The sequence below is a fragment of the Macaca thibetana genome, chromosome 8, assembly GCF_024542745.1.
Source record: "Macaca thibetana thibetana isolate TM-01 chromosome 8, ASM2454274v1, whole genome shotgun sequence".
Taxonomy (NCBI): domain Eukaryota; kingdom Metazoa; phylum Chordata; class Mammalia; order Primates; family Cercopithecidae; genus Macaca; species Macaca thibetana.
In genome coordinates this window covers 120,340,899-120,363,192 of record NC_065585.1, presented here as the reverse complement: position 1 = coordinate 120,363,192, position 22,294 = coordinate 120,340,899, and the positions used below count along the sequence as shown (strand labels likewise).

The window sequence follows — 22,294 nt, the reverse complement described above, 5'->3', positions numbered from 1 at the left end:
TCTCTCTCTTTCACCCAGGCTGAAGTGCAGTGGTGCTATCTCGGCTCACTGCAAGCTTCGCCTCCCGGGTTCACGCCATTCTCCTACCTCAGCCTCCTGAGTAGCTGGGACTACAGGCACCCCCCACAGCGCCAGCTAATTTTTTGTATATTTAGTAGGGATGGGGTTTCACTGTGTTAGCCAGGATGGTCTCGATCTCCTGACCTCATGATCCACCTGCCTCAGCCTCCCAAAATGCTGGGATTACAGGCATGAGCCACCGTGCCCGGCCATCTTCTACTTTTAAGAAATAACAGGAGGGTCAAAGTGATTATTTCTCACTTGCTGTTTTTCAAGTATCTTTAACTTAAATAGTCAGTATGCTAGATTAGCATATTTTAACCCCTTCATTTCTCTCATCTGGAACTTCCCAGGATGTTTCATGTATTAAAAGTTAAGTTGATGGCTGTGGAGAGCAGAATCAGGTTAGTAACTGAATGGCAAGAGACCTATAAAGGAAAACAGGAATATAAATAGGAACAGGCAAGACATAAGTCTAACTATATAGTCCCATTTTTTTTTCTTTTTTTTTTTTTTTTTTTTTTTTTTTTTTTTTTTTGAGACGGAGTCTCACTCTGTCACCGAGGCTGGAGTGGAGTGGCGCGATCTCAGCTAATGGCAACCTCCGTGTCCTGGGTTCAAGCGATTCTCCTGTCTCAGCCTCTTGAGTAGCTGGGATTACATGTGTGCGCCGCCACACCCGGCTAATTTTTTGTATGTTAGTAGAGATGGGGTTTTGCCACCGTGTTGGCCAGGCTGGTCTCAAACTCCTGAGTTCATACAATCCACCCGCCTCGGCCTCCCAAAGTGCTAGAATTACAGGCGTCCCATATCTTATTGAATAAGTCTCTTAGTCATGAGAATAGTTTTGTCCAGTTAAGCAGTTGTATCTCATTTTAGGAGGTGATGTTGTAGGTGGTCCTTCATCTAGGTTAGGCCTCTATAAGGTGTGGCCAATCAGTATTTAATAAGAGGCATTTCTATGGAAACGAAAAAGTAAAGGTTAATGGTTGGAGCAAATTATACAAGCCCAGTTTTTGAGTCCAGAGGACAGTCCGTTGAGATTTCTAGATGTTGGGCTTGAAGTATCTTTAGATAGTGGAATAAGAAGTCGTGGCAATTTTGATGAATTTCCTGTTGTGTGGTTTACACCAAGTGTTCTGGTGAACTTTCTGAGCACCCCATATACTCACGGGCATGAAAGTTGTCCATAGGTAAGTTGTTATTGTTACTGAAACACCTGAGGATGGGTCTGGGTCCTGCTGCTTGACACACAGAAGGTCAAGCACTGAGACATTGAGTATTTCCAGGGAAATGTAGGGGTATATATAGCAGGGAGGAAATGTAACCATGTGTAGGAATACAGGAATTAGAGAGTGATGATAAGAAACCTAACCATGTGTGGAAAAAGAGGAATTAGAGAGGAGTAAAGAAGAGAAGTTAGTCAACAGGAACCACCTGACTGGCTAGGCAATCCTAGTGGATGAGGAGTCTGGCATCTCACTGTTCAAATGCAATGATTTCAGGAAGTTTCACTTCCTTGATACTGTCTGGGAGGCTTGTTGGTGGGTTTTCTGAGAAAGGAAGTTAGCTAAGACTAATATAACTTTCTAAAGTGTTAACACTGGGGGGATCAATTTCTATGATTTTTCAAATAAACCGTAAACATCGATTCTGTGAGACAGTTGGGTCTGTTTCAGTCCCTCATTTCTACTTATTAATTCCTCAATCCTGGGGAACCTGACCCTGGATCTTTCTGGCTGCTTCACACTGAGGTGAGGCGTTGTGGGCAGCTTAATACCATGGGTGACCTCGTGGCCACTCAGGAATCACAGGTTAATCTAATCCTACAGTTTTCTTCTGAAATACAATCTTCCTCTCTCCATCCCCCACTTCCACCAAAGATGAATCGTAGCAAGATCATCTCTTATTAATATTACACAAACATTTTGTTCAAAAGAAACAAAGTTTTTACCCTTGTATGGTGTATTATTGTTAAAACTCATTTTAATAAACGCTTAGAAACTAATCTAATTTTAATTAGTTTGAACATAATGTAAGATTTTCATAAACTTTCTATAATGTTTTACAATTTTCTATTAAAGAGCAAATCAATATTCCAAGGAAACCCTGTTATTCTGACACAGGGGCCCAGATGCTGGCCTTGCATCAGTGTGCTTTGAATATTAACGCTTAATTTGTAGAAAAACTCCGAACTTATTTTATCTCTCAGAATCAGTCCTTACAATCTCACGTGCCCATCTCTTCCAAAATAGTCCCTGGGCCTAAAGGGATTGAATAGTTTTAATTTCTTGCCCTGTGTCTCACGAAGGCACTTCATTTTGATTGTCACCTTCTCCTGGGTCTGAAGATGAAGCTTTGACTGGTGCCAATGTTCAGGATTAAGCAAGAGTTGGCCAGGCACGGTGGCTCACGCCTGTAATCTCAGCACTTTGGGAGGCTGAGGCGGGCGGATAACAAAGTCAGGGGATCGAGACCATCCTGACTAACATGGTGAAACTCCATCTCTACTAAAAATACAAAACCAAAAAATTATCTGGGTGTGGTGGCAGGCACCTGCAGTCCCAGCTACTCAGGAGGCTGAGGCAGGAGAATGGTGTGAACATGGGAGGCAGAGCTTGCAGTGAGCCGAGATCACACCACTGCACTCCAGCCTGGGTGACAAAGCGAGACTCTGTCCCCCCTCCCCACCCCCCCAAAAAAAAAAAAAAAAAAAGATTAAGCAAGCAAGAGTCGGTGCCTTTTTCAGACCCAGGAGTCAAAGTCCTTTAACTTGACAGCCCAGGATTGGTTAACAGGATTTTACACTGCAGGAAGTCCTAGCATTCTCTCTAACATGTCACAGATTAACCATGTCCAGTAGTTACTGCCTGCAGCACTTCAAACCATTATATTAAAGTGGTTAGGTTACTTATTGCACATGTCTAATTGCAACAATCTAGTGACAGAACTATGTCCGAAAGCATCAAAAATGTGATAGATTTTATGCCAAACTTACCAAAGTAAGACAACTAACTTTCCTCTCCATCATTTTTAAAAAAAGGTAAATGCAGCCAGGCATGGTGGCTCACGCCTGTAATCACACTTTGGGATTATACTTTGGGAGGTCAAGGCAGGTGGATCACCTGAGATCACAGCTTTGAGATCAGCCTGGCCAACATGGTGAAACCCTGTCTCTACTGAAAATACAAAAATTAGCTGGGTGTGGTGGTGCGTGCCTTTAATCCCAGCTACTTGGTAGGCTGAAGCAGGAGAACCTCTTGAACCCAGGAGGCAGAAGTTGCAGTGAGCTGAGACTGTGCCACTGCACTCAAGCCTGGGTGAAAGAGCAAGACTCTGTCTCAAAAATACAAAAAAAAAAAAAAACGTAAATGTGGATATCAGTTTTCGAAATTCAGCATAGGGATAATCTCCTTTCACTTAAATACTGTAAAAGAAAACAGGGACAGAGTCAAGAACAAGCATAGAATAATTTCAACTATTTCAAAAGAGCGTCATCACACCTTTCCAAGATTGTTAATCTAGACAACTGCTTAGGTAAGTTTCACTGCTACAGCCTTCAAACCGGTGCAACACTTGTACTTATTTTATTTTCAAGTACACACATGAAGGCCTAAACGTAATAAAAGGGTTGGAATAAAAAATTAGTAGAAAGTTGGCTGCGCACAGTGGCTCATGCCTGTAATCCAGCATTTTGGGAGGCTGAGGCAGGTGGATCACCTGAGGTCAGGAGTTCAAGACCAACCTGGCCAATATGACAAACCCTATCTCTACTAAAAATATAAAAATTAGCTGGGCGTGGTGGCAGGTGCCTGTAATCCCAGCTACTCGGGAGGCTGAGGCAGGAAAATCACTTGAACCAGGGAGGCAGAGGTTGCAGTGAGCCGAGATCGCACCATTGCACTCCAACCTGGGCGACAAGAGCGAAACTCCGTCTCAAAAAAAAAAAAAAAATGGCTCTTCCGGGGACGTTGTCTGCAGGTACTCAGAATGGTCCAGCGTTTGACATACCAACGTAGGCTTTCCTACAATACAGCCTCTAACAAAACTAGGCTGTCCCGAACCCCTGGTAATAGAATTGTTTACCTTTATACCAAGAAGGTTGGGAAAGCACCAAAATCTGCATGTGGTGTGTGCCCAGGCAGACTTCGAGGAGTTCGTGCTGTAAGACCTAAAGTTCTTATGAGATTGTCCAAAACAAAGAAACATGTCAGCAGGGCCTATGGTGGTTCCATGTGTGCTAAATGTGTTCGTGACAGGATCAAGCGTGCTTTCCTTATCGAGGAGCAGAAAATTGTTGTGAAAGTGTTGAAGGCACAAGCACAGAGTCAGAAAGCTAAATAAAAAAATGAAACTTTTTTGAGTAATAAAAATGAAAAGAGTTGCTGTAAAAAAAAAAAAAGAAAAGTCTCATTTTTAAAATTACTACTTAACCCAAGTGAATGTCACTTAGTTTTAATAATGGTAAACACAACTAAAGCAATTTTAGAGAAATCCTAGTCAATATAAATTTCTTCAGGGCAAGGCCAATCTTTCCTGAATATTAAAACTTTGTACCCGTATCGCAGTTTTTCTTCATTGCCTAAAGAAAAGGATCTGAAACCAACTTAAATTATTGATTGAATTGAATTTCCGTGAAAAGAAATGCCATTTAAACATTTCTCCTCTCACTTGCTTTTCCAGATAACAAAATCAATAATGTTCTTTTTCTGCTGGACTTTTAAGCCTTTATTTTTACTTTTTTTTTTTTTACCAGGAAACTTAAAGTTCTTGTAGCTCTCTAGATCGTCAGAGCTAAGCAAAACCAATCCAATTTTAAATGGCTGGTATCAGCTCTCAATTTTTGCAGGTTTGACAAAGGTAGCTTAGGAAGTTTAGGTAAATAGAGCAAATGATAAACGGTTGGAAATGCACAGGAAACAAAATGGCTGTTCATAGAACCAAATATAAGCCTTCCATTAGAAACTAAAATACTGCCAGACACGGTGGCTTATGCCTGTAATCCCAGCACTTTGGGAGGCCGAGGTGAATGGATCATGAGGTTAAGAGAACGAGACCATCCTGGCCAACATGATGAAACTCCATCTCTACTAAAAATACGAAAATTAGCCAGGTGTGGTGGTGGGCACCTGTAGTCCCAGCTACTTGGGAGGCTGAGGCAGGGGAATCACTTAAACCCGGGAGGTTGCATTGAGCTAAGATCACGCCACTGCACTCCAGCCTGGTGACAGAGCGAGACTCCATCTCAAAAAAAAAAAAAAACCAAACAAAAAACAACAACAACAACAACAATGGACTTATAATTGTATGTATAAGCCAAATCCCAATGAAAACAAACAGCAGATAAATGTAAATTAAAAGCAAAAACAAATAAACAGGACACCAACCCCCAATTTTTTTTCCTACTCAGTTGTCTTGGAGGCTACCGTGTTACCCAGGGCCTAAGGAAAAAAAAAAAAAAGATGAATATTTCATTTCTGGTATATGAATTAATGTCTTTAAGTCCACCAATCCCACTGTGTATTTTGTGCAATTAAGAAATTCACTTTAGGCATGTGACAAGTAAGTACTTTATTGCTAGTACTATCTCTGCAGAAGAGCAATACAGTGTGAAACGAAGCAACGCAAGCGTGGGTGTGAAATGTGGCCCCTTGTTTAAATATGACTTCATGATGAACTATATTAAAGAAGAATTGGCAAACTGCCAGTGTATTTCTTTACAATACTTCTTATTTTACCTTCATCAAGACTGAGCTTTTAACCACGAGCAATGTCAATTAGCCAAACTTTTCAATTTTCTATCAGATTTTAAAGAATATTTTACAATGTACTTACATGGATCATTGATGACATGCTAGAACTTTCTGTTTTGTCCTAAATTGTCTGTCTTTGTTTTAATAATCATTCAATTTATATTAGAATATGTTCCTATATTCATCATGTAAGACTTTTTCTCATACAAAGTTATTCTCTTTTCTTTCTAACCTTCATTACCAAAAATACATCTTCACCATAATTTTTTTATTTTTCTTTTTTTTTGTTTGTTTGTTAGAGATGAGCTTTTGCCACATCACTCAGGCTGATCTTGAACTCCTAAGGTTGCAGTCCACTTGCGTCAGCCTCCCACAGTGCTGGGTTTACAGGCGTGAGGCACCACGCCTGGCCATAAATCCATGACTTACATCTTTCTCCTCTTCTTACTGGTTCCTTTCTACCTTGTTTCATAAATAACCTTTGCAAGTCCATAAACAGAATTAACCTTTAGATAACTTCTGAATTAGACAAATTTATTCTTTTTCTTAATAAGAACCCATCTTCTTTGGCAAATCTTATGTACAGAATTATACACTAACTACAATTGTTATCCTTAGTAACTTTAAATTTTAGTGAAAACTAGGAAGCAAAAAGTCCTGAACTGAACTGTCTATCAAGAGAAAATACTAGCATTTTCTAGATGGGCTTTCCATAAGGAGGAACAGTCAGACTGCAGGTTTTTCTTTCCCTTTCTCGTAATCAGCCTAAGAAACAATATTTTACATTTTATCAAAATAATTCCCAGTCAGGTGCAGTGGCTCATGCCTGTAATCCCAGCACTTTGGGAGGCCAAGGTGGGTGGATTGCTTGAGCCCAATAGTTCAAGATCAGCCTGGGTAATATGGCAAAACCTTATAGCTACAAAAAATACCAAAAAGAAAAAATTAGGCCAGGCACGGTGGCCGAGACCTGTAATCCCAGCACTTTGGGAGGCCGAGGTGGGTGGATCACGAGGTCAAGAGATCGAGACCATCCTGGCCAACATGGTGAAACCCCATCTACTAAAAATACAAAAATTAGCTAGGCGTGGTGGCACATGCCTGTAATCCCAGCTACTTGGGAGGCTGAGGCAGGAGAATCACTTGAACCAGGGAGGCAGAGGTTGTAGTGAGCCAAGATCGCGCCACTGCACTCTAGCCTGGTGAGAGAGCGAGACTCCATCTCAAAAAATAAATAAATAAATAAATAAATAAATAAATAAATAAAAATTTTTAAAAAATTAGCTGGGCATGGTGGCAGATGCTTGTAGTCCCAGCTACTCAGGAGGCTAATGTGGGAGAATCACCTGATCCCGGGGAGGTGGAGGCTACAGTGAGCCATGATCACACCATTGCACTCCAGCCTGGGCTACAGGGCAAGACCCTGTCTCAAAATAATAGTAATAGTAATAATAATAACTCATTTGTTGCCTTTATTAGGTTTTTAATTGCTTAGAAAAACTGAGATCTAAAAGGTTTTTTACATTCACCTAACCTTCTGTAGTGCTTTTTTTTTTTGAGACAGGGTCTCAACCTGTCACCCAGGCTGGAGAGCAATGGCCCGATCTCAGGTCACTGCAACCTCTACCTTCTGGGTTCAAGTGATTCTCCTGCCTCAGCCTCCCAAGTAGCTGGGATTACATGCACCTGCCATCACGCCCAGCTAATTTTGTATTTTTAGTAGAGATGGGGTTTCACCATGTTGACCAGGCTGGTCTCAAACCCATGACCTCAGTTGATCTACCCACCTCGGCCTCCCAAAGTGCTGGGATAATAGACGTGAGCCACTGCGCCCAGCCTGTTTTGTCCTTTTAACAGAGAAATTCAAATTCTAGTTCTGTGTCAGTTCACTCTCAGTATTTAGGCTTATTTTTAAAAGTAATATAATAAATTCATTCAGTTTAATCAACTTGAGCACATAGGATTCTCTCGTTTTCTCTTTCAGCTTTTTATTTCTGCTGTGATTTGCATGTGCCCCCCAAAGTTCATGTGTTGGAAACTTAATTCTGAATGCAACAGTGGGGGGAGGTGAGACCTTTAAGGGATGATTGGATTATGAGGGTATTTCCCACATGAATGGATTAATACATTATTGTGGAAGTGGGTTCATTATTGCAGGAGTAGATTTGTTATAAAAGTGAGTTTGGCCCCCTCTTGCATGTTTTCCCTTCCTCTCATGCATGCCCTCTTGTCCTTCCACCTTTCACCAGGTGATGAGGCCACAAGAAGGCCCTTGCCAAATAGGGGCCCCTTGACCTTGTACTTCCAAGCCTCCAGAGCAGTAAAAAACAAATCTCCATATTTAACTAAATCACCCAGTCTCAGGTGTTCTGTCATAGTAGCACAAATCAGACTGAGACAATATCCATTCAGTTTGATCTGTTATTTAGTGATTCATTTTGAAACAACCTTTGAATAACTTCCAAACTAAAACAATATTATTTTTTATTTTAGCAAAAACCCATCTTTTCTGTCTCATAGTTTTTTTGTTTATTCATTTTTGTGTTTTTAGAAAGAGTCTTGCGTTGTTGCCCAGGCTGGAGTGCAGCAGTGCGATCTTGGCTCACTGCAACCTCCACTCCTGGGTTCAAGCAATTCTCCCACCTCAGCCTCCGGAGTAGCTGGGGTTACAGGCACCCGCCACCATGCCACCATGCCCGGCTAATTTTGTATTTTTAGTAGAGACGGGGTTTCACCATGTTGGCCAAGCTGGTCTTGAACTCCTGAGCTCAGGTGATCCACTGCCTCAGCTTCCCAAAGTGCTGGGATTATAGGCGTGAGCCACCATGCCTGGCCAGTATATGGTTGTTTATAAGTGTGTGACACCTTCCCCTCTCTCTCTACCTCCTGCTCTGGTCATGTGAGACAGCTCACTCCCCCTTTGCCTTCTGCCATGATTGGAGGCTTCCTGAGGCCTCCTAGAAGCAGAAGCCGCCATGCTTCCTGTACAGCTTGCAGAAGTGTGAGCTAATTAACTTATTTTCTTTATAAATTACTCAGGCTCAGGTATTTCTTTATAGCAATGCAAAACAAACTAATACAGTGACTCTGTTATAAAAGCCTGTTTGCCTCTCAGTGTGTCCCCTCGCCCTATAATGTCCTGCACCAACTTGGGACTCTGCAGAGACTTTGTATTAGTTTGTTCTTGCATTGCTATAAATTAATACCAGACACTGGGTGATTTATAAAGAGGAAGAGGTTTATTTGGCTCACAGGTCCACAAGCTGTACAGGAAGCACAATGCTGGCATCTGCTTGGCAAATAGGGAAGCCTCAGGAAAGTTACAATCATGGCAGAAGGCAAAGGGAGAGACAGCACTTCACATGGCCAGAGCAGGAGAAGAGAGAATGGGGACGTGCCACAGATTTTTTGACAATCAGATCTCATGAGAACTCACTCACTGTCAGGAGGACAGTACCAAGAGGAATGGTGTTAAAACGTTTATGAGAAATCTGCCCTCATGATCCAATCACCTCCACCAGGCCCCACCTCCAACGCTGGGGACTACAATTCAACATGAGACTTTGGTGGGGCCACAGATCTAAACCATATCAGAGTCCGTCAGCAAGAAGGCCCTCCCTAGGTTTGGCCCTTTGCCCTTGGACTTCCTAGCCCCAAGAACCATAATACATAAATTGATTTTCTTTATAAATTACCCACTCCCTACTCTGAGGTATTCAGTGATAGCAACAGAAAACAGACTAATACAAATAACCTTCATTTAACTTAGGTTAATATAACTAAGATTTTTAAGTTACCAAAAATTAAATATAAAAATACTTAAAAGTAGACACCTTATAAAAACCATACCAAAAAAGACACAAGAAATGGCCTTGCGCGGTGGCTCACACCTGTAATCCCAACACTTTGGGAGGCCGAGACAGGCAGATCACGAGGTCAGGAGATTGAGACTATCCTGGTTAACACTGTGAACCCCCGTCTCTACTAAAAATACAAAAAATTAGGCGGGCGTGGTGGTGGGTGCCTATAGACCCAGCTACTTGGGAGATTGAAGCAGGAGAATGGCATGAACCTGGGAGGCGGAGCTTGCAGTGAGCTGAGATCACACCACTGCACTCCAGCCTGGGCGACAGAGCAAGACTGTCTCAAAAAAAAAAAAAAGAAACAAAAAAAAGATACAAACATCACATAACACATAAAAAACACAAAACAAACAAACACATAACATATAAAAAACACACAAACAAAATACAAAGAACCATACATTGAAAATATATGACTCTTTTCAATCCTTTTTTTCATTCTTGTGTTTCATATACATCAAGAAATTTATATTTTCCTTGTACATTTTGTTCTCCAGTTGAATTTACAGTTTTATGATCTTAAAGACACATAAGTGTTTTGATTAGTAAATCCAGGTAGAAGTTGTATGTGTGAACTGTATATAATGTTGACAACTCTGAAGAATTGTCTGTTTTAATTAAACCAAGAAACTTAAACTAGCTTTTCATATACTAAAGATTACCTCGGATCACGTGAGCTTGAAAAACATTTGGGTGGGCTCCCATTTTTCTAAGAAAATGCTTGATTTACGGAAGCAATTCTTTTCTTCCTTTTAGCCACATCTTTGCATAGGCACCAAATAACACATTTGTTTAAGATGAGAGCTCCCCCCTACCCCTGCCAAAAAAATAGTATTTTTATATACAAAAGTCCAAATCTCCAAAGGTACATGTACTTCAATTGTGACTTGAACTCACGGTAAATAAATTAAATAATTAATAAATTAACCTTAGCTTACTGGATAGTCACCATCTTATATGCTGTTCCCTTGACTGAAATGTTGTTGTGGAGCAAATGACTCTATATGAAATGGGACTTATTGGAGGAATTAATGCATCTCATAATGGAGACTGAGAAGTTCCACAACAGGCCATCTTCACAGCAGAGACCCTGGAATGCTGGAAGCAGGGCTTAATCCAGTCCAAAAACCTAAGACCCAGGGAAGCCGATGGTGTAATTCTTAGTTCAAGACCAAAGTCCTTACATCCTCGGGGGGCCACTCATGTAAGCCCTGGAGTCCAAGGGCTGGAAATCCTAGAGTCTGATGTCCACAGGCAGAATAAGAGTGTCCCAGCTCCAGGAGATCAGATGGATTTGCTTTTCTTTTTTTGTTCTATCTGGCTCCCCAGTCTATTGGATGGTGTCCCCCAACATTAGGGGTGGGTCTTTTCCACTCAGTCCACCTGACTGCACGCCAGTCCCCTCTGGAAACACCCTCGAAGACATGCCCAGAAATAATGTCCCAGAAATAATGCCTTACCAGTGCTCTAGGTGTTCTTTAATCCATTCACATTAGCACCTACAATTAACCACCATGATAAGGAAACACATGGAGACCCAAGCAGACCGGCCAGCTCAGGAGAGAACCAGATTTTTCTTTGGCATATGAGCCTCAGTCGGGCAATAATTCTTTCAAGTTTATTTTATCTTGAGATGGAGTCTTGCTCTGTCCCTCAGGCTGGAGTGTAGTGGTGCAATCTCGGCTCACTGCCTCATGGGTTCAAGCGATTCTCCTGCCTCAGCCTCCTGAGTAGCTGAGAATATTGGCACGCACCATCACACCCAGCTAATTTTTGTATTTTTTTGTAGAGACGGCGTTTCACCATGTTGGTCAGGCTGGTCTTGAACTCCTGAGCTCAAGTGATCCACCCGCCTCACCGTCCCAAAGTGCTGGGATTACAGGCATACCACCACACCCAGCTAAGTATTTATTTTATATACATGTAAACAAAACAAAACAAAACAAACAAACAAAAAAACTATTAACACCAAAAAAACTATTAACACTCTTTCTGGTAAAAAGAGTCTTTCACTCCAAGGACACGGCAGAGCCTGTGCCATCTTCCACGTAGATGAATTTTCCAGAGTCCACCAGGAGGTCCTGAATCCTCTCCTTTGCATGTCTCTCTCCTATCCTCTCCAAGGCATCCAGCAGGGTGTGGATCGAGGCATCCTGTCCAGTTTTGTTGACCCATTTCATCAGCATTGCATACAAGGCATCCCCTGGGCCTGCTGTATCAGCTCTTACCATGTGGATCTCATTGTTTGTGAGGTCCAGCTGCCTCATGAGCTGGTCCCAGGAGTTAAAGGGCACGATGTCTGCAAAGTTGTCAAAGAACAGCATCATAGCTGGGTGGAGAAAGCCACAGAGACAGCTTGGTGAGTTGGGACTCAGTTCAGAAGGGGCAGAGGTTCCCACATCAGGCCCAGAACCCAAGAGGAGAACCTGGAGAGCCCCTTGCATGGGCAAACTTGTTGCTCCATTGCCCACCCACCTCCCATTCACAGACAGCCCGCCCACACTGCCCGGTCTCCGTGGCCCCCAAGGCACTGACGGACACCAAGGTCACCAGAGAATCTGCCCTCAGAGAGGGCTGAGAACCCACCTGGGGAGAATGGATGGACCCTAAGGAGGCAGAAAGCAAAGTGGGTGACAGCCCGAGGAAGGGAGAGAGAGTGGCTGCAGCGGGAGCTCAGAGGAGGGAGGCTGCCTGGGCTGCGCTTGCCATGGGAGCAGGTCCCAGGGCGGCCACTTCTGCATCTGTGGGAAGTGCAGGGTCTGAGGCAGAGCTAGGTGGGGGCAACCAGGCCCTGACCAAGAAGCAAACCTGAAGACAGAGCAATCCTGCCCAGATCTCAGGACTACCAGGGATTAAATGAAATGAGATGTGTGTGCAAAGCACTGCACACCACCATCCACAGGGATAGAAAGGGCCAGGAATACCAGGCTATGTTTTCTAACAGCCTCATTTAAAGAACATAAAAAAGAAAAAAGTGACATTCATTTTGATGTGTGGTACTGAATATGTGTAAAATATAATTTAATATGCAACCAATATACAAAAACTGAAACTCACTCAATTGTCCCATAGAAAGGTTTTTTGATAAACATAGAAATTGACCCTTCTGGTCCTTAACCACTTGAAACTTACATTTGTTTTATCTGAAGTATTTCCTCAGGAAAGACATTCAGGCATCTCAAAAATGTATCAAAGAACTGAAACTCACCAGATCACTACATCCAGACAATGATGGGATGTGGGACCCCTCATTCCTCTTGTTTCCTTGCCCCATTCTAGTTCCTACTTTCTTACACTGTTACATTTCTTGCCTGCTATATAAACCCTTAGTTTTAGTGAGTCAGGGAGATGGATTTGAGACTGAGCTCCCATCTCCTCCACTGCAGCACCTGATTAAAGCCTTTTTCTTGGCAATACTCATCATCTCAGTGACTGGCTTTCTATGCAGTGAGCAGCGGGACCTAGACCAAACCCCTGAGGTTTTGGTAACAGATTCTGGTTCCCTGGCTGGGAAAGTGTTGCTCATGGTTCTGCTGCCATGGGCCAGGCGTCTCAGAAGCCCTCCCAAGCAGTTGCCCCACTAATTTTGGCTGGAAGTGAGTTTCAGTCTCTCTCTGGTCCCACTGCAGCCGTCCCCAACCACATTCCTGATTACCTCAGAAGAATTGCCTTTGAAATTTGGCATTTGCATCCAGATAGGTGATTGTCCTTTATAGGCTCAGACAGCAGGATCTGCTCTTCTCAGTTTGAGAAATTTGTAAAGGAATTTCCATTTGCAGGTTGAACAGGCCCAAGTTCAGACTTTGGAACTGAAAGGGATGCACTCTGCCTCTCAGTCTGGACACTCTTGGGGGCTTGTTGGTAATTGTGTGTCATGTTGGGGCAAGTGAGTGTCTTTTGTGGGTACCAGGCAGCACGACTGGCTCCTCTCAATTTGAGAAATTTGAAAGAATTTTTGTTGGCAGGTTGATCAAACCTAACCAATGGAGAGAGGAAGCACCCTGTTTCAGTCTGGGTAGTTTTGGGGCTTGTGTGTTGCTGCAGCAGTTGGATTATGTTTTGATAATTATTTGTATGTGTTTGCTAGAGTCACGGGAAACTGTAAGTAAGATTAATTTAATGTTGTTGGTTTAATGAAAACAGCTGAGTCTTCTGAGTTATTGGTGAAAATGCCTATATATTTAACTTTGAAGCTCTTAGGTGAGCACCTGATGTTCACTGGCTATTAAAAAAATGGTTGACAAAGAAATAACTAACTTTAAATGATGGTGTCTAATATTTCAATTTTCAGAAGCAATCTGGATAAACTGAAAAATGAAAGAATTCGGTAAATATAAATGGGATGTTTTAAGTAAATTTTTCATGTAATTAAAAATTGTTGTCATTGGATTACAGAGAAAACTTTCAGGGCAGTAACTGAAAGACCAATGTGTGGCCAGGCACATTGGCTCATGTCTGTAATCCCAGCACTTTGGGAGGCCAAGGCGGGCGAATGTCCATCACTTGAGGCCAGGAGTTTGAGACCAGCCTGGTCAACATGACAACACCCTGTCTCTACTGGAAATACAAAAAGTACCCAGGTGTGATGGTGCACACCTGTGGTCCCAGCTACTCAGGAAGCTGAGGCATGAGAATTCCTAGAATCCAGGTGATGGAGGTTGCAGTGAGGTGAGATTGCACCTCATCACTCCAGCATGGGTGACAGAGCGAGACTCTCTCAGAAATAAGTAAGTAAATAAAAGACACACTGATGTGTTCATAAAGACTGTGATTGTTAACCAAACATGAAGCTGGGCAGGAGTTGATTGTGTGGGGTAAACTAATGGAGGACTGAAATAATTTTTACGGCTTTTCTTGGTTTGAAATATTGCTGATTCTTTTGGTTTTGTTTTCCAGAGTCTGGAGAACTTTTTGTATATTGAGTATACTTTTGTAAACAGAATTTGAAGCATATTTCTCCCTCTGCCTAATTTCTCCAGAATGTGTAAATTATTTGTGACTATTAATTCATGGCAATGTGTTTGCTTGCATATGGTTAATAACGTTTTCTTTTACAATGGAACGCAGTTGGAGAAAATGGTTATTTTCTCAGGGCTTTGATTGCAGTGGCCTTGTGAGAGGTTCCAGCAAAGCCAACTTAGGAGAGCCTATGTGGACAGTGATTTTTGTTGCACTTTGTGTGGGTAATCAGGCCACATATATGAAACTAAACTTATTTTGCAGGTACACTGGTCCTGCTATAATTTGTCTTTGGTGGAAGTGGGGCCAAGACAGAGAGAGAGATTGTGTTTCAGAAGAAACACAATCTTCTAGTATTAAATTAACTTTTGATTCCTGGGTGGCCACAAGGTCACCCATGATATGAAGCTTCCCACAATGCCCCTCCTCAACCATGAAGCAGCCAGAAAGATCCAGGACCAGACTCCCTGTGACTGTGGGATTGACAGATAGAAATGCAGACCTGAAATCAACCCAATAGTTCCATCAAAAGTTTTTTGTTGTTGTTGTTTTGGTAAACATAGAAATTGACCCTTCTGTTCTTAAAGCTCAAATCTTACATTTGTTTTATCTGAGTTCCTTTTTCAGGAAATGATCTTCAGGCTTCTCAAAGTATCAAAGAACTGAAACTTACCAGATCACTACATCCAATGGAATGCGGGACCCCTCATTCATCTTGATTGCTTCTTTACTCCTCCCTAGTTCCTATTTTCTTACACATTGTTACATTTTATCCCTACTATATAAACCCCTAGTTTTAGTCAGTTGGGGACATGAACTTGAGACTGAGCTCCCATCTCCTTGGCTGCAGCACCCAATTAAAGCCTTCTTCCTTGTCAATAGTTGTCTCAGTGATTGGCTTTCTGTGCAGTGAGCACCAAGACCTAGACCCAATCCCTGGTCTCAAATAATGAGTGAAATATTTCAAATAATGAGTGAAATATTTTCCATTCTTTCTTTCATTAAGTCTTTGGAACCAGTATGTAGTTTATACAACAGCTCTGCAAATTGGGCTTAGGCACAGATAAAGAGCTATTAGCCCACTGAAGTCAGTTGTGCCATGCAGGACAGCGCAGCTCCTCAGGAGGTCCTGAACAACAAAGGAGGAGAGAGGAAGTGGAGAAGGGGATAGACAGAATGGTTAGTGTCATTAATAGCATGCAGAAAGAATGAGTGGGAAGAAGAGACGGAAGAAGACAGTTTAGGGCCTTGATGGTCTTATAGCACAGGACCCCGTTTCTGGCATGGAATGCTCTGGAAGAGCATTCTCAGCAATGGGGACACCACTTAGGACACTGTCCCTATTCCCTCCATTCCTGCTGCACCTCCAGGAGCAAAACACTTACTCTCAGTGGGGTCAGCGCCATTTGCTGGAACCAGCAGCCTCCTCCTCTGAGACCCTTCAGGTTCTGCCGGTCCCTGTAACACACAGTGGAGAACGCCTTGGTCTGAATCAGGGGTCCTGCAGTCTAGTACTGACCCTGACCACCAGCCAGCCCTGAGACCTGCAGCACATCACTTTCCCTCTTGGGTCATCATGGAGATGCTGAAAAACCTCTAGTCCCACAGAGCTCACAGTCACTCCCCACTGCTGGCATTACCACCTCAGCTCCACTCCATCAGATCAGCGGCAACATTAGATTCTTACAGGAGAGCGAACCCTGTTGTGAGCTGTGCATGTGAGGGATCTAGGATGCACGCTCCTTATGAGGGTCTTATGCCTGATGATTTGTCACTGTCTCCCATCACCCTCAGATAGATCCACCTAGTTGCAGGAAAACAAGCTCAGAGCTCCCACTGACTCTATTATGGTGAGTTGTATAATTGTTTCATTATATATTATAATGCGATAAGAATAGAAATAAAGTACACAATAAATGTAATGTGCTTGAATCATCCCAAAACCATCTTCAACTCCAAGTCCATAGAAAAACTGTCTTCCACACAACTGGTCCCTGGTGCCAAAAGGTTGGGGACCATTGGTTAATAATATCATGTCTTTTGTATGCACATATACTGATGCATAGATTTGGACAAAGAATCACAAGAAATGATATCTCATAGTTACTTGAGGAAAAACACCCAGGGCACTGCAGAGTGGAGGATGCTCTCTTTCCTCACTGAATACCTTTTGACAGTTTAAATTTTCTCACTTTAAATGTATAAACCATTTCTTCACGTCAAAGCACCTTATCAAGCTGGAGAGATTATTGACCTTTTTAATGTTTGCTTTCTTTTTACTTTTTTATTTTTATTTTTTACATTTTTGGTTAGAATAAATGGGTACTAATGCAAGAAAGCAACCAAATGGAACAGTCTAGGTGGAAGGAGATCATTGTCTACATGAGCATTTAACCTGTGATTAAGGAGGGACCCAAAGCAGAGGGAAACAGGAGAATCAGTGGCTCAAAGGGGTTGGAAAAACCAGACAGTGACTAGAACAATTCAGGGAGTGCCTCGCTTTGCACTGAAACACAAAACAAGTTCCATTTAGATTCTATAGTTATAGGAAAAAATCACATCTTTGAAAAAAATATCTCCATAAGAAGTTAGAGGAGTTCATCTTGTGTTGGGGAAAGATCTGTCTACAGTAATGAGCAATGAAAAGGTAAATGTATCTACAGATTTCACTGGTTAAAAATTAAAGCTTCTACGCCTGAAAATATTAGAACAAAAAGGGGCAAGAAGAAATTAAGAATCTATTGTCTGAATATGAGAAAAAGCATGAGTAGGAGAGGAGGCCTTTCTCATAAAGACTCTGAGAGACAAGACACTGATCTTATGCAAAAACAGTCAAAACAAAGAAATGTTCATTTAAAACAATGTTTTCCTAAATAGCAAAAAAAGAAAAAGCCTTTCAATGTTGAATCAAAATACATGAACTGGTACAAATCAATGCTGGGGGGCTGTGTGCATGTGTGTGTGTGTGTGTGTGTGTGTGTAATGCATGTGTGTACATGCATGTGTGTGTACCTGCATGTGTGTGCATGTGCATGTATGTGCGTGTGCACAGTAAACAGTACTGTTACACGCTGACTTGTAAATTGTGCTTCTTCTTGGAAGCCTCCATACAACCATATTCAGAAATCTGGGCAGAGATTTATATCCAAATATATTTAATGCAATAATAATTTCAGAGTACATTTAAAACCCCTGTTGTTAGGAGCAAGGGCTCCCTAACTTCTGTTAGGAGCACACAGTGGAGACCGTGCAGCTTTATTCAGTCATCAACAAACCCTGTGACCCTCACTCTATTCCTGTGGAGCTCCAGTTTCTGAGGACATGGCAAGGACAGGACAGGGACTAAGAAGCAGACATCTGGAAGAGTGGCTGTCCACTTGTGAGGGTGGTTGCTTTTCCCCACGCAGCCCCGTCCCCTGCAGTCTTATCTCCCTCAGGCTCCACTTCCCCCTTGACCAGGAGAGCCGAGGCACGGCCCTCATCCCCTGCCTACAAGGTCTTGGAGGGGCCTGGCCTGTCCCCCACTCACCAGCAGACACTGTGCCTCCCCTGGAGACTGTACAGTGACACCTGTCAAATCTGCCGGCTCCTGGCTTTCCATTTGCTGCTCAGAGATGAAAGTGGACAGCGAGTCTCCGTGGTTCAGAATCATGTTGTGGGCATTGTCCTCAGCCCCAGGCCCTCGTAGGAGACCCAAGCACCAGAGAAACACCTTAGGAAGGCAAAGAGCCAACTCAGAAGCCCACACCCAGGGCTCCCCACGGGGTCCCCAGGGCACAGCTGGACCTGCTGCCACCACACTTTCCCAATGAGGTCACTCCAGGAAGTCCATGCTCAGCACATCCAGGACCTGAGGCTGGGGCCAGGCTCTGGTGCTGGGCTCGGGGGCTTACCCCATCCCCAGGGTACAGGCTGTGGGGTAAGGGTGTCACCCGGCCTGTAGGAAGGACAGGGCTGCAGCATGGCCTGCTACCCTGTATGATGCTCAAAATGGCCTGTGTCCCCCATAGTCAATCCACAGCGTCCAGGCCACTTCAGAGACTCAGGGTAGCCATGATAACACGTGGACCCACCCACCTGGGCCACGCTGTGGGCAAGAAGCAGTTCCTGAGCCAGCCCCAGCTCCTGGAGAAATCAACTCACCCTGTGCATGCACTTGGGGTTCCCTCCACAACCTAGAAGAGAAGGCAGTTCCCTTAGTGGCCAGGAAGGGCCCATGCAGCACTCCTTCTTAGAGGGCAGTGTTGGGCAGGGGTGGGCTGGGGGCTGGGACACTGGACAAGAAACCCCGGGCCTGGGGATCTACATGAGGCCTTGCTAACTTGGGAGCTCCTTCAGGAGGAGGAGTATAAGGGAAGTAGGCTAAAAACAAACACATGGAAAACTGCTGTTTTCTGCTTTGTGTTCTGCTCTGAACAAAGCTACATAAATCCCATGACCACTTCTCATCCCGACTCTTGTCACCCAGTTGAGGAACTGACTGCCCCCTGCCTGGCTGGTCCTGAACAACGGAGGAACTGGCCCTGCCTTCCCAGACTTGGCTGGGAGATGAGGGGACGCCCAGCTTCGGGAGAGGGACGGATGAGACCAGGGTCCTAGGGGTGCAAGGATGCAAGGATGGGGAGTGATCACAAGGAGGAAAATAGAGCCAGGCCAGAGACACTAGGACTTGGGGCAGGCGTGGGCGTTTCTGTCTGTGGGAACAGGAGGAGGCAGGGCAGAGAGTGCCCAGCGCCCCTGCCCTCAGCCAGCACCTACCTGAGCCGATGCGCCTACAGAACATCAGCACAGCCACCAACAGCAACAGGACAACCAAAATCACAACTATCACAATCAAAATCGCCCGTACATTATGTCCATTGCCTGAGAAAAGACAGGGAAAGACAGGAGTCCCAGGGCTGCTGGTCACTGTCTCTTCTGCAGCTGGGGCTTCCCCAGTGTGCTTTGTACCTGATTCGTTGTGGACACACTCGATGTCACTCCAGGGCGTACAATCCTTGACCTTGACCTTCCCTCTGGGACACCTGGATACACACAGGGAGGGAGAGGGGGGACTCTTGATGGAAAGTTGGCCAGGTGGGATGAAAGATGAGCCACCCTCCCTTCCCCAGTGTCCCTGAGAAGGCGTCAGGGGAAGGACAGTCTCATCGTGTCTGCAGGGGGTCCCACTATGCTCCTTTGTTGAGGCTGGGGAAAGGTCTGAGCATGCGCACTTTAGCCCCTCGGCCTCCCTGCCCTATGGTCAGAGCTGCAGTTCCAGGAGCCTTCTGTGCCGGGCAAACATTAATCTTCCCTGGGCTGCAGGGGAGGCCTGCGTTAGGAGGAATCACACTCCAGGGGAAGGCCACACACCTGTGTGGCCACAAGCTGAGCCCCATCCTCCAGTTAACCCACAGTACAAGTGAGCCCTCGCCCCACCTGTCTGCTGGTTCCTCTCAATCACAGCAAACACTGGAAGACCAGAGAAGAGCAAGTTACTCTTTGCTTCCAAAACCAAAATAGGAAAAAGACAGGACTTATTGGGAAATCGGGGCCAGGGATGAGGCCTGCTGGGTGGGCTCAGGTCCTCATGGGAACTTGAAGGAGCTTCACCCATGGCCTTATTATGATTTTTGCGGGCTGTGGGCATTTCTGTCTTCTTGAATTAAAAGCAAATATTAAAAATTACATTTTATGACTCAATTTGTTTAAATATAAATATAACCCTGGCTGGATTCTATACCATTATTTTCTTATGATTTTAAGATAAAATATTTCATGTACTTCTATTGTGGGCCCTAAGTCATGGCCTCCTGAGCCAAGTGAACAAGTCAGCCTGGCCAAGGGGACTAGTGATGGGGAGGGGTGAGAAGGGGCCACTGCAGGGGACAGGGGTGGGGACAGGCAGATGAACCAGGAGGGGCAGGTTGCAGGCTCAGGAGACGCCATAGGCTTAGGGACACCCATGGGGGTGGAGGCGCCATGGGGTCAGGGCTGAAAGATAGGGGTACAAGGAGACTCAGGTTTTTTAGGGTTCCTTGCTTCTGGGGGTTCTTTGAGGCTGCTGGGAGCCCCTTGGCTGCTGTCTCACCCTGTGCTGCACTTCCGGCACATCTCAGCGGAATCATCATTCCTGAAAGTTCCTGGTTTGCACTGACACGCTGTGTTCCTGGTCCTGGTGCAGGCACTTCTCTCTTCTTCATCTGATGACAGAATACAAGGTTTTGGGAATGTGTTTCCCTGACGTGTCCCTTGATCTTTCCTCACCACCCCAACCCCCTCCCCCTCAGCTCAGCTCAACTCAGTTTGCCAAGGAGATCTGAGGGCCAGATTCTGCACCAGCACACTTGGGCTCATACAGGACACCCACCCTTCAGCTCTCACCAACACTTGGAGTCATACAAAAGGACCATGATTCGTTATTACATCAGATTAGGGAAAAAGCACCATTTAGATTGCATGGTCAGTAGCAAAGGAGGCACAGGTATCATTTGAGAGCGTCTGCAAGAAGAGGAACCCTTGGATGACTTCCCAGAAACCCAGCGTGCTGGGGAGGAGGGAGGTACCTGAGAAATTGAAGGCTAAGTGAGGCCGAGAACCTGCCAGGAGCACAGAGCCCAGGGGGAGTGTGACCCCAGAGCAGACCCGTACCACCACTGAAACTCAGCCCTGTCCACTCGGCCAGGCCTTCTCTGTGCTGTAATGATGCCCCTATCCTCTTGGAGCTGATAGTTTGCACTACCAGGTGGCATGCATTATAAAAATGATTTCTTTCTGTTTTATTTTATGGACCTAAGACAGAACCATGGAACAGGGTATGATGAAGACCAAATTGGGCTGGAACTTGGTTCCCTGACTCACATCGGCTACAACTCCCACCTCATTGCCCCTCATTGCCCCTCACCCCACCTCTGGACACGAGGTCCACACATTCTGTACCTGATTTACAAGCTGTACATGGGAGGCAAGAAAACAGATTGTTGGAAGCATTGGTGTAACCCACACCCTCTGTGCACTGGTTACAGGCTCCAGAATGTTCTGATCTATGAGATCCTGGGAAGGGAGAGAAAAGTCAATGAATGAATTGCAACAGAGTTCCCAGAGGCTGGCGGCGGTGAATGGAAAACTCTTCTTTTGGCTATCAGTAGACCCCAGATAGGGAAATCCCCTCTTCTCAGCTTGGTCTTGTCGTCAATTCTGTATCTATTACACACCTCTGACTGGCACTGCTGACAGAAATATAATATAAGCCACATACATAATTCAAATTCTATGAGAGCCATATTAAAATAGTAAAAAAAAAAAAAAAAGAGGTCAAATTAATTTTTTTTTTTTTTGAGACGGAGTCTTGCTCTGTCACCCAGGCTGGAGTGCAGTGGCCGGATCTCGGCTCACTGCAAGCGCCGCCTCCCGGGTTTATGCCATTCTCCTGCCTCAGCCTCCCGAGTAGCTGGGACTACAGGCGCCCGCCACCTCGCCTGGCTAGTTTTTTGTATTTTTTAGTAGAGACGGGGTTTCACCGTGTTAGCCAGGATGGTCTCAATCTCCTGACCTCATGATCCGCCTGCCTCGGCCTCCGAAAGTGCTGGGATTACAGGAGTGATCCACCGAGCTCAGCCAAAAAACCCAAACTGTTAAAAGCAACTTCCTTGATGATGTGTTATGATGATGACACTACCA

General features: G+C 44.4%; 3 protein-coding genes across 4 annotated transcripts in view; 2 read left to right on the top strand and 1 right to left on the bottom strand.

Moving 5' to 3' along the window:
* Window positions 1-4,467, top strand: part of LOC126961287 (60S ribosomal protein L34-like) — a 563,491-nt gene extending 559,024 nt beyond the window's left edge. Inside the window, exon 2 of the mRNA XM_050801466.1 lies at window positions 4,019-4,467. Coding sequence (XP_050657423.1) covers window positions 4,051-4,404 — 354 coding nt within the window. The 5' untranslated portion in view covers window positions 4,019-4,050 and the 3' untranslated portion in view covers window positions 4,405-4,467. The remainder of the gene's footprint in view (window positions 1-4,018) is intronic.
* Window positions 1-22,294, top strand: part of R3HCC1 (R3H domain and coiled-coil containing 1) — a 222,898-nt gene that overhangs the window by 117,716 nt on the left and 82,888 nt on the right. The gene's annotated exons all lie outside the window — the stretch shown is intronic.
* The window catches only part of TNFRSF10A (TNF receptor superfamily member 10a), a 36,390-nt gene continuing 24,622 nt past the window's right edge, over window positions 10,527-22,294 (bottom strand). The window contains exons 3-10 of one of the 2 annotated variants that reach the window (XM_050801436.1): window positions 21,554-21,667; window positions 20,706-20,817; window positions 19,586-19,659; window positions 19,394-19,498; window positions 18,779-18,810; window positions 18,165-18,347; window positions 16,021-16,093; window positions 10,527-12,005 (exon numbers count right to left, since the gene is read on the bottom strand). In XM_050801436.1, coding sequence (XP_050657393.1) covers window positions 11,686-12,005; window positions 16,021-16,093; window positions 18,165-18,347; window positions 18,779-18,810; window positions 19,394-19,498; window positions 19,586-19,659; window positions 20,706-20,817; window positions 21,554-21,667 — 1,013 coding nt within the window. In that variant the 3' untranslated portion in view covers window positions 10,527-11,685. Of the gene's footprint in view, window positions 12,006-16,020; window positions 16,094-18,164; window positions 18,348-18,778; window positions 18,811-19,393; window positions 19,660-20,705; window positions 20,818-21,553; window positions 21,668-22,294 lie in introns of both variants that reach the window. The other variant, XM_050801435.1, reaches the window with a different exon arrangement.